We start from the raw sequence: 19,940 nt of genomic DNA, 5'->3' as shown, positions 1-19,940 counted from the left end.
TTTAAAAATTGCATCATTATGTTTTTATGCCTCACAAATGATCAACTCATGCAAGAGCTCACTAAGTGATAAAAATCAAACTCACCTATGCAACCGAGAGGTCAGTACTGGGTTGCTAAATGCTAATAGACTCATGAATGCTGCAGCTATGACTTAGAAATGAGGAACTTCCACCCACAATGATGTGTGCTTGACCTTTTGCTTTTTCTGACAATCCATGCTGTGACTGCAAAAGGCCTATTGAGTTCAGTGTTTGAAAGGGGATGCACGGTGCGAGCTGAATGGTTATATTCACATTCAGTGTATGAAAAATGAATGTGAATGCTTAAAAACTGGTTTCTTTGTAATTGACAGCAGGGGGTAACTCTTGTGGTTGCAAAAAAGATTGCACAGTAGTTTATTAGAAGCAATCCTATTTCTCACTTGTTCAGTGCCAGATTGTCAGCATTTTAGCTTTTTTGTGGACTTAGCACACTTACATGTTTAAGATCATCAAATAAATGTTTATATTAAGATAAAATGACCAAAACAAATATGTGGTTTTCAAATTCATCAATTAAAAGGAAAATGCTACCCAAACCTTTCTGGCCCTATATAAAAAAATCACTTTCCTTCCTTGTTAAGCAATGAATTAACTGCAATTAACCACATTTGTTGAAAAGCTGTGTTCAAGCTCATTAACCACACACATATCTGATCACTGTTAAACCTACTGAATCAAGAAATCACTTAAATGAAACCTGTCTAACTAAGTGAAGTATTCTAAAGGTTAACACATAACGCCATGATCTAAAGAAACTGAGGAATAGCTGAGTCATTGACATCTATCAGTCTGGAATGGATTACAAAGCTAGAAAGCTACAAGAAACTATGTTATAGAGTCAATCAGCTAATGGACTGCAAGTATCACAGAAAGATGTACAGATAAACCAAAAGAACTTGAGGGTTTTAAACTCACTGCTGTAGCCCCCTGTTCTGAGGAACCAGATGACCAAAAATACTATAATTTTTTAAAGTTTATTTTACTGTTCACTAGTTATTAAATCATTTGATACTATGTTTCACTGGAATAAAGGACAATTCCAGCTAACTTTGTACCACTAGTAAAGTTTAGATGAGGCAATGTCTTTTATCCATCCATCACACTTAGCTCACTCTTCATTACAATAGACTCATACAGCATCTGCATCACTGCAGACATTGATTGACTATCTGTCAATCTCATGTTGCCTCTTCAGGCTGCGCCCAACTGGGCTCCATGGGCTAAGACCTGGCTGCCAGGGACTCTCTCTTGAGTCCCTTCCCCAAAGCCTAGCTAATTCAATGTTTTTATATCATTTCTTTCATTTTATGCGTTATCCCTCTCATCTATTACTACCAAATGTATACCACTAAGACACATAGCACTGATATGTAACAATTACAAAAACAGTTCTAAAAGCACCAACTTAAAATTTACTGATTTTAACAGATCAATGCTGACATCTAACTTCCTGATATTGCTAATCAAGTGCACTGATTTGAATAATTTAGTGATAAACACTTTTAATGGTTCTCATAAATGTACGCTGGGTTGTTGCAAATGAAGGAAATGTCATTTCCATTACCAAATCCCAACCCCAGTCCATTAGCCTGCAGTTGCTCAGATTGATGTGTAAATTATAGGGTGAAGTGCTCAAGTGTTAAACATATCTGCAGCGTTGGTGCTGTGTGAATGAAAACATGATTATTCTTTTATGCTACTGAGCACTCATAACTGAAACAGTAGTTGAGTCAAAATGTAGTTCGAGTGGACTTGCAGGGGCGTGAACATCATCAGGCTAGTTACACCCTTTATGCATCAAATATCCACTGCAACTTATAAAAAGAACTGTCCCCCATCTTCTTGGAGTCACTAGGTGGGGGACAGTTGGGTGTGCCATCTGGTGATTGTGTTGTCCTGCTTGGGGACTTTAGACTTTAGCACTGAAAGACTGAACTGCTGCTTAGCAGACAAAGTTCTCTTTTCAGATGAAAAGAAAATTGCCTCTTTTTGGGAACTCATGGTCCTAGTCTGTGGTGATTTAAGGTGAGTATATTTTAGAGCACTTCTATCTGCTGACAACCTTTACGGAAATGCCTACTTTTTTCCCCACCAGGAATTAGCACCTACCCATGGTCCTAAAAGTACTATGAAATGGTTTGCTGACCATGTAATTACTGTGCTTAATTGGCCAGCTAATTCACCTTACATATAACCCACAGAGACTGTATGGAGTACTGTCAAGAGGAATTTTTATATAAAAAAAAAATAATCACCCAATGGAAAACACAGACGACCTGTATTTGGGTTTCACTCTCTTCAGCAGCTTCAGCCTGCTCACTCCATGCCATCCTACATTGATACAACTGATGCAATTCATGGTAAAAGAACTCCAACCAAGTACTGAGTGTGTAAATGAACATGCTTTTCAGAAGTTGGACATTGCTGTATTGAAAATACTTGACTGATCTTAGAAAATATTCTAATAGCCTACCGTAAGAAGGTAGGAAAATCTCAGAAATATTATTCTTATTTTGTTACTTATTCAAATGACTTCCTTAGTCTTCCTCTTGGATGAGAAATGAAATGTTCCTCCCACCCATTCTGTTCGTCCAGATGAACAGAATCAACTTTCTGGGATGAGCTATAAGACACAGTCATCTACGGTAAATTAATGTGGAAAAAACAAAACAAACAAAATAAATCTTTGATATATTTCACTTATTTACAATGAACATAGATTATTTAAAGTTTAACCTTTTGAATTTAATTGTGAAAAATTTTACCAATTTTCTATTTTTTTAAGACACTTGTAAATTGTAGCTAGAGAACAGCATGCTATGTTGTCGTTGTTTCAGTCGATTTACACGGTCAGCATTAACTTAACAGCTCTAAAATGTTATGTGTTATAGTTACTGTTACCAGTTGACATTCCGTGAGTTTGCTTTGTGACTTTCCTGGAATGACAAGACCTCAAAAAATATTTGGCTTACTTCAGTTAACAGAGCTATAGCATTATATGTCTATTTACTAATCTTGTCAGTGTGATTGCAGAACCATGACACAGCTGAAGCTAGATCAGCCTTTTGTGCACAAAGACTTGTACCATTGTTTGCTCCACAATGCTTGGCAGTGTGCATCATTCAGCTGTGTTGCTGAGAAAATCATCCCGGCTAGTGGCAACAATGGCGATACACACAGCTGATCTGATTGCCGCACAGGAGCGCTCGCTTTCATCTGTAATGCTGGAAAACAGATCATGTAGCTGCAGCTCTTATCTTAAAGATGGATGCTGACAGCCAACACAGGCTTTGTGTGCTTATTCCTGCTTTCTCCCCTAATCTCTATTTTCTCTTATGCACCTCTTGCTCATTGCTGCTGTTCTCTTCCTCATTACGTTTCTCTTCCACCTGTCTCTACACCTGCTTCATGTGTTAGCATGCCTTCTCTACCTGTAAAGTGCCTTTTCCTATCAGTAACAGCTAGTATTTAGTTATTTTGTTTCCTTATTTCCTCTTCTCCTTTCTGTCTTTATTCCTTCCGTCTATGCAGACATCCAGACTACTCATTTTTTCCATCCTCTAACCTCTCCCACTCTTTCCGCTCATTGCCTCGACCTCATCCTGCTCCCTTTCTCACCTTTCATCCTAATTCAATACCTTTCCCTCTCTTAACACTGTTTATCACCTCTCCCTTACACTTCTATTCACACCCCATCAACCCATTTCTTATTTTATCTGTCTCTTTATCGCAGACTTTGTCCAGCTCAAAGAGTCACATGCAGACCCCATTCCCTGATCTTGAGAAGATAGCTGATCCCACTGATGCTATTTTAGGACCTGTCATGCATATTCTCCACCCTCTTCCTTTCCATGGAGAACTGGCAGCCACAAAGAGAGACATGAAACATGCATTCTTCCCTCCCAGCCAGACATTTTCCTTCTGACTGTGACTTTGAAATCAGTATAATTAACTGTATTGTCCGGGGGATGAGCTAGTCTGGCAGAAATAGCAGATTTGTCTCCATATGCCTTTTGGAAATAGATGATTTAATTGTCTTGAAGTTTTGTCAGAGGACCTGAAGTAGGTAGAAGAGAAGTTTTTCGAGTTTTTTTAATGATTTTTTTAACATTGCATATCTACATCCTTCACTGAGTACATAAAGGTCACCATAATTCTCATTTCCGATAACTGATTAGTCTCTGATCAAACCCCAGTCGGCACTCTAAGAACTAAATCATCACTATAATAGACATCGGCTGCATGAAAGTCCCCATAGTGCAATTGGTTACTTTATAAAGATTGGGAATATTACTGAGGACAGAGACCTTTACATGATGAAGCACACAAATTGCTTCTATATGATAACTGAAAACACCATCCAATTTTTCAGTTCCATTTCATTTATATGGTACCAAATCACAACAGCAGTTGCCTCACGATGCTTTATATTATAAGGTAAAGACCCTACAATAATGATATTAATGTAAAATATAAACATAGTTGTGCTAAACATTGTGTGCGTGTGTGTGTATGTGTGTTGTTACTCACCTGTCATTTAAAGTCCTGACTTGCCCAACAGCAAGCATTGTCAGGTTTCTTGCTGATCACTGGCATGCTTGTTCAGTTCCTTCAGATGTCCTCATTAGCCTCATAGCACATGTTGTGTAGTGGAATGTGTACCTGGGTTATGGGTTTTTTGTTTTCTTTACAGCATTTTTGCTTGTCATAGTCATGCATTTTTGCTTGTCACAGGTGAAAGCATTAAATATGACTGTATTCTAGTTGAATCTGAAGAACTTTAGGTATGGTATGCAGTGAGCCCACTGTCATGGTTTTCCTGGTATACATGAAGGAACAAAACCATCAAGAACCATTTGCTTTCACCAGTAATTTTTCTACTTTGACATATCAAAATGTCAGGTGTAAAAACAGCTCAATTAACAGGGCAGCTGTGGTTCAGGTGATAAAGCAAACCATCTACCAGTCGCAAAGTAATTGAATTTATCCCTGGTTCCTACAAACCATGTGTCGAAGTATCATAGTGAACCCTGACTTGCCATTGGAGTGTGTGTGTGTGTGTTAGCTAAAAGTGCTGAGGTATAAATATAACCATATGTGTGTGATTGGATGACTAGGACTATAGGCGCTCAAACTGAATAAAATGTGCTACATAATTACCAGTCCATTCGTATTGGTGGTTAAGCTGATAATTTTTTCTTGACAACACCAGGATAAGTGATGTAATTTATCAAAATCATAAAAAAAATCATCCTTTTGGGCTATATATAAATCTTTTCTGCAGCTTCTGGACAAAAACAACTTTATATACTACTCAGTAAATAGTGTTTAACAAATGGAGTGGAGTTAATTGAAATTTTCTCGGGACTATGGTACGATACTATATGTAGATTTGTGCTGTTTGGTGTCAAGTAGAAAAAAGAATGCAATGCACACAAGTAATGGATTTTTTTTTCAATCCATTGTGGGTCTTTAGAAATGGTGCATATTAATATTAATTTTACTCTTTGCCATTTGCCTCCAAATTAAATTATAGTGTAACTCCAGAGAGAAGTAGTTCCACAAGTTATTTTAGTTATCACACTGTAGAAAAAACAGTGTTACAGAACTCCAGACTAGGTTGTTATCAGCCTTTATTAATCCCATATACATGACCAGAGGCATCTTTCTATATCTTGTAGCGGAATCATTGAGCATCATTATCGTCTGTTGTAATCAGGGGTTAAAGTGGGCTGGAACATTTCAAAGACATTCTGGCACCTTCAGTTAATGACCAATTAAATCTGATAGGCAGGTTAATGCATATTACTGCGGAATGAGTTAATTTTTCATGTGCTGCAGTCTAGCCTTGCTTCAGTGACAGTATGGAGATTCTTGTTCGGTAATATGAAAATAACCCCATCCCACAGTCCACATACACCCTCATCGCCCTTTTCTTCTCCTCGCTGTGAATGTTTCATGGTGCAGATATAAAAAAAAGTTGCTTAAAGAGAAAAGGAACAAGCATCAGTGGCGTCGGATTTTAAAATCAGATACTGGATCTATATGCGAAGTGTTGCTCAATTATGTCTTTGTGAGAAGTCCTGCAAAACTAACTAGACTATACAAATTTTCTGTTATTTAAAGGTTATATCAAGATGTTGTAATGTTAATATTAGCAGTATGACTGCAGGTTAAATTGATTAGTTCACAGTACTTTGGTGAAGTTTATAGTAATATGTTATACTGGGCTGGTCGAAAGCAGCTGTGGTGTTCATGGTCAGTGTTAGTTTACATCAAGGGTAGCCATAATCAGAATATATCAAAGGTGATGAGTGCAAATAAATTCACTCATTAAATTCTACCTTTTATACTAGTTTTAGTATAAAAGCCACAAAAGCTTGTGAAGCATCTGCTTATATCTTGTTGAATTCAGCTAGCTAAACCCACAAAGAACAGTGACTAGCAGCCTGGGTCAAATGATCACAGCCTGTACACAAAGTAAAGCCTACCGGAGCTCACAAAGCAAGATATTATGTGACTTTCTAATCACTTTTTCCCACATTGCACCAGTGCACCAGATTTTATGATACCCCAAGCTGCTAAATCCCACTTTAACTCCTGGTTATAATGAGTGAGAAAGCAAGACAAATTATATGAGTGACAATATCAGGTGGTAAATACTACAGGAAGCTGGCAAATGAAGGTTATGAAGGTTTGTTCTGATGCCTAAATCTCACTAAATAGACTTCTCTTTAGCTTAGAGTGACAAAAAGTGAAAAGGAAAAAACAAATGAAGCAGGAATAACAAATGTTGCATGCAAAATTCTCACCTTGAACTCGTGTGCCACTGTCAGTAGTTCAACTATCACTAGGTAGAAAGAAAGCGTCACCTGCTAGGCCTCCTTGGCTGATAACATTCATAGCTCGTTTTCAGAGCTAGCATCCAAACGCCCTGCAAAAATGTACAGCAAATCGGGGTGATGCTAAAAAATACTTTTAGTGTGATGCCACTGAAATGCACATAAGGAGCTGCTGGCCACTCAAGTGCTCATCCATGAAGCTTTAATATCAAATGAATACTGAAGATTTGAATATATCACTGCTGCTTTTAATAATGCCACAGAAGCTTACGAGAACCCAAACAAGTGAAAAGTGCTGAAAACGTCGAACTCTGTAAGATTTTGAGAATAAATGAAACTCATAGAACACTGTACAGAATGTCTGGTTTATTGGTTGTACTCATACATTTTTAAAATTACTATATGCTTCGTATCTAAAGACTCTCAGATGAACTGTACTGTCTCTAAAGGCAGACATAAGTAACGCCTTGAATACAGAGCAACTCTCACCAGCAGTGATTGTTTGACAATTCAATCTGATGAACTCTGAAAAGTAAATCTATAATTTATATAATAAAGACTTTCATAATGCCACGGTTACTAAAGCAGGATTTAACCTTTCAGGAGAATTTGTGGTGAAGTTTTATTCCATGAGCTATGTGCTCCTGATGAGAGTTGCTTTGTTTTGCCAGAGCTCAGTCAAACTGCAGTTTAGTTTTTATTTGATAATGTTATACACCGGTGGAGGAACAACAGACACTATCAACACAGTTGTGCTTATCTTTTTTCGTTTTTTCTTTTTTTTCTGTCAAATATCAGTTTTTAACATAATCTTTTTCACAAGAACAGACTAAGTCAAATCTGTTATAAGTTTTGTATACCAACATGCTCACAATGCTTCTGAACCATTTTTTCTTTTTTTATTTTCATTTGTTGTTTTTCTGTATGTGTGTGTGTGTGTGTGTGTGTGTCAGATCAACATACATCAAAACCGACGCCCCTTTTTGTTTCGTACAGTATCTGCCGGGTCTGCCATGTTGTATTAGAATATTATGATATTCTTTGCGATTAGCAGGTTTATAAAGGCAGGAGGAAAATAAAAAGAACTGCAGTCATGTACACAGGCTTCACTTCACACAGGCAAGAAAATCACAAACCGTAATAGGTGCAATCCAAAATGATCTCAGTCAACAAACATATAATCAATTCATTCTCCCATCCTTTACATACGTCTGTCTGAAAACAAGATTGCAGTCATTCTTTATCAAAAAATTTACATTTCTACTTAACTGAAAATCACCTCTTGTGCTTCGAAGATGAAAACTGACCAGACAAATCTACAAAAAACAACAAATGCTTGAATAATGACAGACACCTTATTTGTGACTGTGATCTACGTGTAAGTTAATTAACTTTCTTTCATTTAAAATACTGTGTTTCTGTATTACATTATATTTTTTTGTAAATTGTGCAACAACGTCTTTAGTCTACTCTAGAAGGCCACCAGGTGTCTTGGTATATGTCTCCCTCTTTGTCCGTTCAGCAACGTTTCAAATCACAGCTTGTGAAAATCTGTGCTTGAAAATGCTCTTAGGTTTTCATGACAGTTGACCTTGTTGTTGAATCATCTCTAAGTAAGAAAAAAAACAATGTTTTTAAACTGATGGGTAGAGTCAAGCAAACAGAATCCATAAAGTCACTTCAGCATAGCTGAATATGGACAGCAAAACCCAAACTATTGCACATATTAAAATATATTAAACATATTAAAAAATTACAAACAATATGCTAAAAACTAAAAGCTAGACCCTCACATTACACATAAACTATGTTTGCTCTTGTGTTTTAGCTTGATGATAATTGTACCAGCAATTAAAAACACACAATTTATGGGTTAAATGTGAATCAGTCTTAAGTATGCTACCTACTCTAAAAAATTTAAATCAGCCAGAGACAAAACTGTTTTTCTGTCTATATGTATGCATGTACGTTTGGTTCACACCAAGCAAACATATACAAAGATTTATACATAAATTCTCTCACCTATGTATGCCGTGAACTGGCTTTGTACTCAGCTAATCTTGGACCGCCTTGCATTGATTAGCCAGACTATGACAAGAAGTTGTGATCTTCAGCTTTATCTTCTGGGTGTTTACGTCCACATGAAAAGAACAGTATCAGAAATTTAAGGTACGATCATAAACCTTCTCAGCTCACCCCATACAACTCAAATGCTACAATACCTGATTTAAATTTGACATTTTTCCACCTTTAAGGTCATTTCCTTCGTTCCAGTACTGGTTTTAGATCACTCCTTTGACTCTCCTATCTGACCACTTGCAATGTATCCTGCTGTGAGTTCACAATGTGCCAACATCAAATCAATGTCATTAATCAAACACACAGTGTTGACGTATGCTCAGAACTATGCTCACCATTTTTTAACATTGATTGGGTTTTGTACTTTGTCCACCGGGGTTAGACGGCATTGAGTTTTAACAAGTTCCGCAGTGCTGCCAAAACGATGATCTATAAGCTCAGCCAAATTTAAATAGGGGATGGTTTGAGAATGGCAAGGTTGTGCTAAGGAGTTGTGGGATTGTATGTTTGAATGTATAATTTTTAATCAGTGTCACCCTTTTTGTCAGGCTTTTAATCCATTAGACATAGCGGCTTGATAGGTTTTATCCTAAAATTTACCCGAAAAGAACCCACACTATCAACTCAAGTCCTCAAATTACAATTATTAGTAAGTGGTTCTTAAAGGTTGCCAGGTAAATCTGTCGCAACGATGATGTTGCACCTAAAATCTCCTTGTAGTTGCTTTGGTATCTCATATATTGCTGCAGTAGTGATGCCTACTTTTCTGCAAACACTCACTAACTACTAGCCGAGTGCAAATGGGAAACAGAGAACGTACAAATAACCTTTAAGTTATGCCTCACTGCTGCAGCTAACATGTTTCAAAAGGCACAACTTTTAATTTGAAGGCAACCATCTCCATTTTTACTTTGTGTTGCACTTTTCACAGTTTCTTTCAGCACTCAGAGATTATTTGGCAGGCATTTGTAAACAAGTCAGCGTCCTCCATGCGTTCATCTGCTAGCAACCAAAGCAATTGCAAGGACGTTTTCAGTGGCATATCATATACCTCTTTCCAACCAGTTTCACCTACCAACCTCTATCATCTGGACTACCCACCAGTCTGGTATTACACATTTTTCCCTAATAACCTGCTTGCTAGGGTGTTATTAACTGTAGGTCTGCATGACTTGGGCTTTAGCAACTAATTTCACAGCGACTGCCATCACCCTCCAACAACCATTTGCCAGTCCGAATTTTTACCACATATAGACCCAGTAGTTACCAGATGGTCACTGCCCCTTGTCCCAGTCACACAGTCACACGTTTCTAGCCCGTGTGAGTGGGACCTGAGACTACCATGACCCAAGACCTACTGGAGCAGTTTCTTGTGATCTTCGGACTGTATATTCTTGGGGATAAAATCCTCAGTTTTGCTTGGGACAAATGATAAGTCAAGAACATAAAATTCTTTGATGAAAATTTTGTTGTTGTTGTTGTGTGGGTTTAGAACTACTGTCCTGCTGCATTTTCCTGCATCTGCTAAAAGGGATTTATACACTGTTCTTCTGAAATGGAAAAATGGATGTAAACACCCTCAAAGTACTTTTATAGTCACTGTTTCATTTCAAATCAAGTTCAGAGCCAAAACAGCAAAAACATATGACTATTCTAACACTCCATTGTATTCTGGTTGAAAATCAGCATCATAGTCGTCAGTGATTGTGACACAGATGAGTGTGCTAGAGAAGTCCATTTATGACACTGTTGTTTGGAAAAAAAAACCAATATAAATATGAGATCTGTTATAGATATATCTTATATTTCCCTAATCCCTGATAGCCCAACGCTAAATGACAAAACAATAAAAACAATAATGGCTGTATTACATTAGTGTCAGTCTACTGCACATTAAGAACAGAGTAGCAGCAATGCCTCATGGATTTGCATGTTATATACAGAGAGCATAATACATTTTTCTGGTTAGGTATGATTTATGGTGTTTATTTACATATGATATGTAGCCTGGATTAACATATTTCAACTTCAACGAAAAAGATCAATGACTTCAAAATGAAAATGTAATATTCCAGTAATGTAGAAAAATAAATTATATTACTTGTATTGACATGAGGAGAATGATTAGTTTATATCTAGCACCTATTGCAACCACTTACTCTATACTATAATGAGCTTTAGCAGACATATGGTTATGACTATCCCTGGCACTCTTACTGCCACTTAACTTCTCTCACAGGAAATACATTATATGGGCAGAATAAGTGCTCGACGGTGTATTAAATTAAAGGGCATTTGATAGAAAAATAAGTGTAATAAAACATTTTAAATCATCCTTCTTTTTAACATATCAGGGATTGTTTTAAATTAACTGATCTTTGACAAGTATACATTATGCATTATGCATGCATCTTAGTTGTGTGTGCTTTTTTTTCTTGCTTTTCAAAAAGCTGTGATTGTTTATAGATCGGACTCCTCTGCACTTTTATAACCCTCAATGATAAATACAAGTCCAGCCAAGTTTGTGTAGTATAATTATTTTCATTTTCACCTCTGTTTTTTAATATATATATATATATATATATATATATATATATATAATATATATATATATATATATAATATATATAATATATTTTTTTTTTTTTTTTTTTTGTTTATTTATTTATTTATTTTTTTAATCAAAAGGTCAATCTGAAATTTCAACAATATAAAGAAACTCATTTAGATGTATAGCTTCCTAATGCTAACATCTTTTATCACAGCTACCCAACTATTCAGAAAAACTGTGATTTTATTGAATGCCTTGACCAACACATGTACCAATTTATCAGCTACTTCCTCATGAAGGAAAATACCTTCATGACAAAAATGGAATAATTCTGTCTCATAATCAGAAGCCTTCTCATCGATGTGAATCCCTATCCCACCACTTTTAATACATATCTACAAAAACAGTGATATATATAGTTATCAACTCTTCTTTTACATTTGCAGTTAGTATTGTAATAATAATGAACTAACCTGGCAATGAAAAAGTAAACGGCAGCTTTAAGTGACCAATAACAATATGAAATCTAAAGACAAATGCCTTATAATTGCACCATCAGTGAACGTTTCTGTGCTTTTGCCATTGGCAGTAACTTTTTATTCAGCAAGGACTTTGAAGGAATAACAATCATCTTCCAGGGGATATTAACTCATGCTTTTAAATTGTGTTGCTTTAATATAGCAGTTGACTGTCTACACTGCAATACATCCCGCAGACCCTGACAGAGCCAAGTAGTAGGTAAATGAATACATGAATAATGACTAATTTTGACTGAATAGAAGAGCAGCTTTGTCAGTAACCCAAGAGCTTCATTAGTAATTGTAAACAAGAGTTACATCTATCAGCTCTATCAACAGACTCTATCATCAATAACTATTGATTAGCTTGTCAACAGTCAGTGTAGAAGGCATCTGTCTGTGTTCACTGGGTAAGCAAATACAGCAGTCCCCTTTCATCCTTTCCATATTTATTGTGCCATATTAAGCGTAGTTTAAATGACACTGTGTTTGATTGCTCTGTGTGTCAGTATGTGAATAAAAGTTTGACTGCTTTGTTCATTTTGAAATGTAATTATGCTGCAGTGAATATGATTTTCAGTACATGGGGAAAATGTGTATGTGTGTGCTATATTTTTATTGAACTTCACTGAATCTCTGGTACCTTCACTCTTCTGCTTCCCCTTCACACAGTAATGTGGGTATTGCTCTACATCTAACCAACATTGTGAAGATCTATGCAAAAGTTACTTGCTGATAAAACTGTGCCTACACCAGCTCGGAAGTCTCCAGAAGTTGTTTAAAAGTAATTAACCCAGCTTTTCATGCCATCCTGTCATTAGACATTTTTGCGTGCATTTATAGTTAGAGCACTGTTTGAACAGTATGAAGTGTTTTTGGGTCCCAATGTGGACTTATGTGTGACCTCTAGGCCACCCGGGTGCAAACAGACACAAAACACGCACACTCACATAAACACACACATCTAAGGAGTTTGGAAAGAAAACCTTTGACCTCTCATCCAAGAAGCTTCTTCAGTTTGACACTTCTCACTTTTCTTTCAACCTCCTTAGATTACCATGACCTGGATGACTGAGAACCTTCACAGACATAAACACATACAATCACATACTAGACCAGTGCTTATCTGCTTTGACTAAAACCGTGGCTCTTGCGATGGTTTTTCAGTGAATGATGACCGATTACAGCATGTGCAGTCCAGCAGCCATCAATAGCCCCAAGTGTAGCCATCAGCAAGCCTTCTGGTGGTTGATCATTTCATGGACATTGTCTTTATCCACTTGTATTGGTCCTCTGGGATAAATTATTCAAAGTTCTGAAGGCATTCAGTAAGTTACAGCACACCTACAGTACATACAGTAGGCCTAATCTACATAAACACGCATACAAAGCCTACTACCATACATACGTCAATAATAGAACAGTCTCTTTTTTCTTTATCATTCCTTCTAGCTTCTGTTTAGACTCTCAGCGCACTGGCATAAAAGTAAGGTTTCTTTCAGAAACTTGATTTAAATAAGTTTAGTGTTCTCTCCCCTTTGTTGCAAAATTTATGATCAAAAAACGCTTGAACTGATTCTTGGCCTCATGTGTTTGCTCCTTCAGCTGTGTTTCCTGCCTCAGAGACGATATTTTCTCAGCAGGTCAGCCTGCCACATGTACTTCCTCTCAGGGAACCTCTCTGGGATCTTAATCTTGCGGAAGTCTTGAATGCACTTTTCCAACTCCTCCTCAACTGTGAGCTTCTCTTTTGTGGGCCTTTTCTTGCAGCTGCTGGTATCACGGGAGCTGGCTGTAAGAGTGCGCAGCAAGTCACTCTTGCGTCGTTGTTCAGACTGCTGGACCATGGTGACAGGGCCCTTTTTCAGCGGCCTGTCCAGGGTTTGGACATTGGCACGGGGATGCGACTGGCGACTTACTGGGCCACAGATGACTGTTCCCTGGGGAGAGCTGGCCTCTGACTGGCTCTCAGAGCTAGAGGTGGAGAGCTCATTAAAGGAGGTGCCGCTCTCGCCCTCGCCGTCACCTTTGTGGTTCTTGCAGCAGCAGTCACATGGAGGGGACGACCAACGTGATGGACCACCTGGAGAGAGAGGGAAGCAGAGCGGGAGCTAATATTAGATGCTACTTTTTCCACCTTTTCTTTTCTTTTAAGACCAATCATTGTGAAGAGAAAAATGAGACAGTGGCACAAAGAGTGGCACAAATTACAGAGACAGGAGAAGAAAGGAAAAGTAACAAGCGCTACAGACAGACAAAGACGAAAAGTCAGCTAATGCCAAATGGCAATCACATTAGGACAAAGTGACATGACATCGGGGACAGCTGGCTGGCCTCCAGTCATAGAAGTGAGTTGGCTGACTATGTGACAAGCTTGTATTGTTCAGAGAACTACCCTCATAGATTCACACTGTCATATGAAACAAGTGGAGGAGCTAAAGCCTTTTGAAAACAGACAATGAAGGTCCAGATTTACACGTTGTAGCCTACATGTATTCATACTAAAACAGTAGGAAGAAGAGCCAGGACAATAAACAATCATCTACACTGCAAATATGTGTGTAACCGAGGAAGAAAAAAAACAATGTGAGCAATGGTCAGTTTTATGACAAACAAATAGCAGATTGCACAAGTTTGATTCCCCTGAAATGTGTAGTCTTATTTGCCATCATACTGTATTAATCTCTTTAACAATGAAACCAAGGGACAATGCAAAGTTGTGGTTAGTTTAAACAGTGAAAACCACAATTAAACCAAATTTATGTAGCACATTGGAATCAATGTGAGCCAATCTACATCAATAAAGTGCAACTTGTATGTAGACACATTGTTTTCTGGTTATATTCCTATATAAAAAGGAGATTTTACAACACCAGTTTAGCTCAGCGGGTTAGCAGGTGCCCATCTGCTGTGTGGCCAGAGACCAGCAGCCTGGGTTTGAGTCTGACCTGTGGCCCTTTACTGCACGTCTTCTTTACTGTCACTATCCAATAGTGACCAAAAATAATATTAACCTCCTAAGACCCAAACTCTTCCATGGCATGCGTTTTTAATTTCTCTTTGATATTTAGGCTGATTGGAACCTGATGAATGTAAAAACAAAGTTATACCAGATTTTTTTTTCCTAATTTTTGTTTCTAAGAAAAATGAGAGCCACATATGAGGATATTCATTTAAAATTTCAATAGAACAGTTGCAGTATAATTTTCTCGTAAGTGGATATCAGGCCCTTGTAGAGCAAGATTTAGTATTTTGGTCTAAATAACCCAAAATGTAATGTCCACTAATGTGGATGCCAGGTCCTAGGAGGTTAAAAAAATAGGTTCTAAGAATCTATAAAGAAAATTCTAGTTTAAGTCAAAGTTTTGGCCTGACTCTGAATGCAAGCAGTGATTTTGAAGGTGAATTTCTGTGTGTATATAGATGGCAGCAGACAACAGATTTTTGGTGATTTATGATACTTGTTTGTTCCATTATCTCCAGCGGACTGCATGTAATGGCAAACTGCAGACAGTTATCAGACTGACACCGTTTTATTGCCATTTTATAATTGTCTTGATGCACATAGACACTTTGAAGCCAGGAACTGACAGTGAGTACTCTCAGACCTGGTCCTTATCTTTGAAGTAACCATGTCAACCCTGACTGACAACCAACAAGCCATGTCTCATTTCCATCATAGCAACAAAATTGCAAGTTTATTGTACTCGGTCATAATAATTTTTGTTGTGGTTTGGTCTACATCCACTTTTTTCCCTTGTGTGACTGTAGCATGAAAGACCCCATATTTAGTATTTCCTCTTTCGCCTTTTTGTGCATTTGAAAGCTCCACAAAGTGACAGGGCCAAAACGTGTAACTTCTCACTTTCTGTCATTGTTTCTGTTGTACAAAGACAAATCTCCATGCACTTCATGAACTAAAATCCAAGTTGACTTTTATTATTATTATTAGTTGTCGTCGTACTAGTAGTAGTAGTAGTAGTAGTAGTAATAGTAGTAATAGTCACCCCACATTTTCCGACTGTTGGAAAATTGTTAGTTAGCGACGCTAGCCACTTTGTATATGGCTAACATTACCTTTAGCTTTGATGGATTCCTGTGAAGAATGCTGCAAAGCTAAGGAGCTATCAGAAACTGTAGAAACTTTAAGATAATTTAACAATGAATATTGACTGGATGTGGGTTATTGTATTTTCCTGCTTTGTTTTGATTTACTCTAATTTAAGCTGATGTTGTTTGAAACACGTATTAAGAAAATTGTGGAGTTTATTAGTGTTAATGGGGTTAAGCGAGCGGTCTCACATAATTGATCGACTCCAGAATGGAAGCAGTTGCTCAATCTAACCTCTGCGAGAGCGTACAATAACCTGAAACACTCAGGAACCAGAGCAGTGCCACACCTCTCCCTGCAGGAAGCAGCCATTTATTTTTCATGCTAACCTCCTGAATAATTAAACGGGTATCTGTTGCTGATGGACTTCTCTCTGTTTAGCGAAGCGAGAGATCAAAACCCCCGAGGCTAACACACACATGCCCCCACCTCCCTTTCTGATTTTGAGCCCCACCCCTCACCTCCCCTCAGCTCCACACACAAGCTCTGACAGGACTCAGCTTTCCACGCATCTTCTGCTCATCACATTCAATAATACCATTGTTTCTTTTCATGCTGCTGAGCATTTCACTTCAAACAAGATTGTAGAAGACTATAAATAACTCTGCTTAAAATAAATGCCCCCCTGCTTTTAATTCCCTTTATACTCAGCAGCATGCTTGGCTCGTTTCTAGACAGCAGAATGGAAAACAATTGATCCATCCAAGATTTGTTCCTTCTATTGTTCCTCATAAATAGTCACAACTCATCATAACTACATTTTTGTGAGTATAGTTAGAATAGAAATTTATAGTAGAAGTTATATTTTGCTGTGTATGTTGTAAACAGCTTTGACACTGAATCCAAAGCGCACACCCAAATACACTGCTGCCTGCTGTATATTAAACAAAATTCACCTTTCAAAGTCCTTGACAGAAATGGAACACAACACTCTACCAGCAGTGAATCTCTTTAATTACCACTGGCATTTAGAGATTTAAACTTCCATGCACACATTCACAGAAAAGATAGAACATGTGATATTTCATTTCAACTTGCAGTTTTACAGGTATAAACACAATTAGAATGAGATCAGAAGAAATAAAAAAGATGCACTCCTGGCTGCAACGTAGAGGATTTAACCCCATGATAGCCATCTCGTCCCAGCTTTTTTACTGGACACATGAGTTAATTTATGTCACTCTGAGTGAAAGGCTCCCCCCAATCAATGAGATGCAGGCTTGTAATTGGTGACATGAAAAATGGTCTTATACCCTGGAGAATTGTCGAATCTGCTAGTAGCCAATCTGCCTGTCCACATAAATTTAACACAATGGGTACCACTGTTACAACAAATCAGTAAAACAGCGTGTCGTGTGTTTGTGTGTCCCCCTGTGGCTTTGCGTCTGTGCATTTGATATATGACATTCTGTTTAATCTTTGGCATTTGGTAATTATATCCAGGTCTATTTAGCTTTTATCCTGTAAGTCTTGACATTGACATGCTGCTTTAATTCACAGGTACTGTGAGTACCTATTAGCCTCGCGAACATTAAAGACTACAAGGAGGAATCTGATTTGTCATTTTGACTAGCTGCATTTCCTGTCAAAGCTTTAACTTCAGAGAGAAATTGGTTGGCCAAAAAATCTAATTGAAGACACTGCTTATAAGAACTTACAAGAACAATCCAAACCCTGGTCATCGAAATTAAAATTAAGGAAATAAATCCGAGGTATGTCTCTTATCGTCACGTGAGCACTGTAATTACAAGTAATTACATTACTTTCTCCTTTTTTGCAGTTGCTCCTAGCCATTGATTTGTATTACATATGTAAACTACATCTTTGCATCACACTATAAAAACTTGCCAGTGTAACTGATCCAAGCCCATTGTCACAACCCTGTGAGGTCAGACTTCATTCATATAGAACTGGGTTAATATTTCTGTTAATTCTCTGTTAATACCACCATCATTTATGGGTTTTTTTTCCAATGAGTATTGCACTGATTTCCATGTTTTCTCTGATCTGCAAATAAGAGCAATCTCATTTACCTTAAGTGTGATATCTTAGATGCCCTCAGTCCAATTTTGCATCACCATAGATGCATTTTGACAGTGTGTTTTACAGCTTCAAAATTTACACTGATGGAAGTGTTATAATTAAAGGTCAAGGTTTTAGTGTTTGAAAGGCTAGAGCTGCTACACAAACTGATTTTAATTATACTGGGTAGGAGTGATTCATCTTGTTGCTGAGTGTCCCAAAGGATGCTTGCATCCATCACTCAGCTTAAAATTTGTAATTAAAAGTTTGCTTGTTGTTTTTTGCCTGAGGTTGTCTGAACCGTACGAACTGAGATAAATATCCTTGCATCATCTACCTAATGAGCAATGACCATGTAGAGTGAGTCTTTAAGCCAATGGTGTGACCTATTGTAATGTGATGACACCTGTGCTGTATAACGGGTGACCTTGCATGAGTTGTATTCAACTCTAACCTAATTTCATCGTACAAAAAGGCCAGGTACGATTATTGTCACCTTAGATGAGTTAAGTTAGTGAGACGTTCTCTCCATGGTTACATGAAACTCTTCTAAATGAGCCTCGCTGTCAAAACCTAACCAGAGATTCATGTATTCCCACCTATCCCAGCTGTTACAGGACAGACCAGTCTATTTCAGGGTCAGCTGACCCAACATTCATATCTTTAGATTGTGAGAGGAAACTAGACAAAAGTTGTCAAGTCCACACAGAAAGGCCAACTGGTGGATTTGTGCTATAGACCTGGAGGTGACAGTGCTACCCACATGCAACCAAAGGAGAGAAGAACAGAAAACATCTTCCATTCAGTTTTTTTTCAATCCACATGAAAATAAAAGCAGAAAATTATACTTTTAACTTTGTTGAGGAAATAATAAAATAGGTTAGGCCTATAAATTAGACTCACTAACAGGACAGAAAGAAAACTACTGACTTTATTTGTACCAAAATAATACAAATTATCATGTGCATTTTCAACACTTCTCTCACCGTAAAATATTTGAAGTCATTTCAGAGTCGTGGTGCTGGGCACATCTTAAGGGTGATTTATAAAATCCACTCTTTACACTCAATTAATTCATATAGCTGTGGTTTTCACAGAAGATAGACACAGAAATAGAATATGCAGTACAATGTGTAGTATTAGAGTCCAGCTGCACAGTTAGATCAAAAAACAAAAAAAAATTAATTAAATTAAAAACAGGTCAGAGAGGTGGCCATGTTACCCAGTATAAACTCATATCCTGGGTTGAGTTCGTGAATTAGAAGTGCCTCGAGAAAAGGGCCTTGATCGCCAAACAGCTCCAGTGACAGACAGTAAAACTGTTGTGTTATTGAGCCTCTTCTGATTGTGTTAAACTAATAAATCGAAAGCAGAGAAATTTCTGTTATTTCCTCAAAGGTACCTTGGGTTAAAAAGAAATTTGTTTTCAGTAACGCCGACTCAGATATAAGTCACAAAATATTATCTTTAAACCATGCACTCCTTCAGTCAGTTGAAGCATGTGTAATCCATGAGACAAGTAAATATGTAGGTAAATGCTATCTATATTATCCTGTGCAGTATACGTATGGCATTGTGTGAACTAATGTAAGCCTCATACATACATTGCTTCAGGGCTGAGTGCATGATGGTGTGTGCTTCTGTTAGTGCAGATAGAATTCCGTACTTTGTGTGTTAATGCTAATAAGTAACATGCAATATATGATATACTGACTGTGTGTGTGTGTGTGTGTGTGTGTGTGTGTGTGTGTGTGTGTGTGTGTGTGTGTGTGTG

The 19,940-nt window shown here is 37.5% G+C and overlaps 1 protein-coding gene across 1 annotated transcript in view; it reads right to left on the bottom strand.

Moving 5' to 3' along the window:
• Positions 1 to 11,644: 11,644 nt before the first annotated feature.
• Positions 11,645 to 19,940, bottom strand: part of kctd16b (potassium channel tetramerization domain containing 16b) — an 89,121-nt gene continuing 80,825 nt past the window's right edge. Inside the window, exon 2 of the mRNA XM_005926412.2 lies at positions 11,645 to 14,116. Coding sequence (XP_005926474.1) covers positions 13,653 to 14,116 — 464 coding nt within the window. The 3' untranslated portion in view covers positions 11,645 to 13,652. The remainder of the gene's footprint in view (positions 14,117 to 19,940) is intronic.

This window comes from Haplochromis burtoni, unplaced genomic scaffold (genome assembly GCF_018398535.1).
Source record: "Haplochromis burtoni strain Fernald_Lab_line unplaced genomic scaffold, NCSU_Asbu1 Contig_83, whole genome shotgun sequence".
NCBI classification, from domain to species: domain Eukaryota; kingdom Metazoa; phylum Chordata; class Actinopteri; order Cichliformes; family Cichlidae; genus Haplochromis; species Haplochromis burtoni.
Note: the sequence above shows the minus strand (reverse complement) of the source record. Positions and strands in the feature narration are given on the sequence as shown.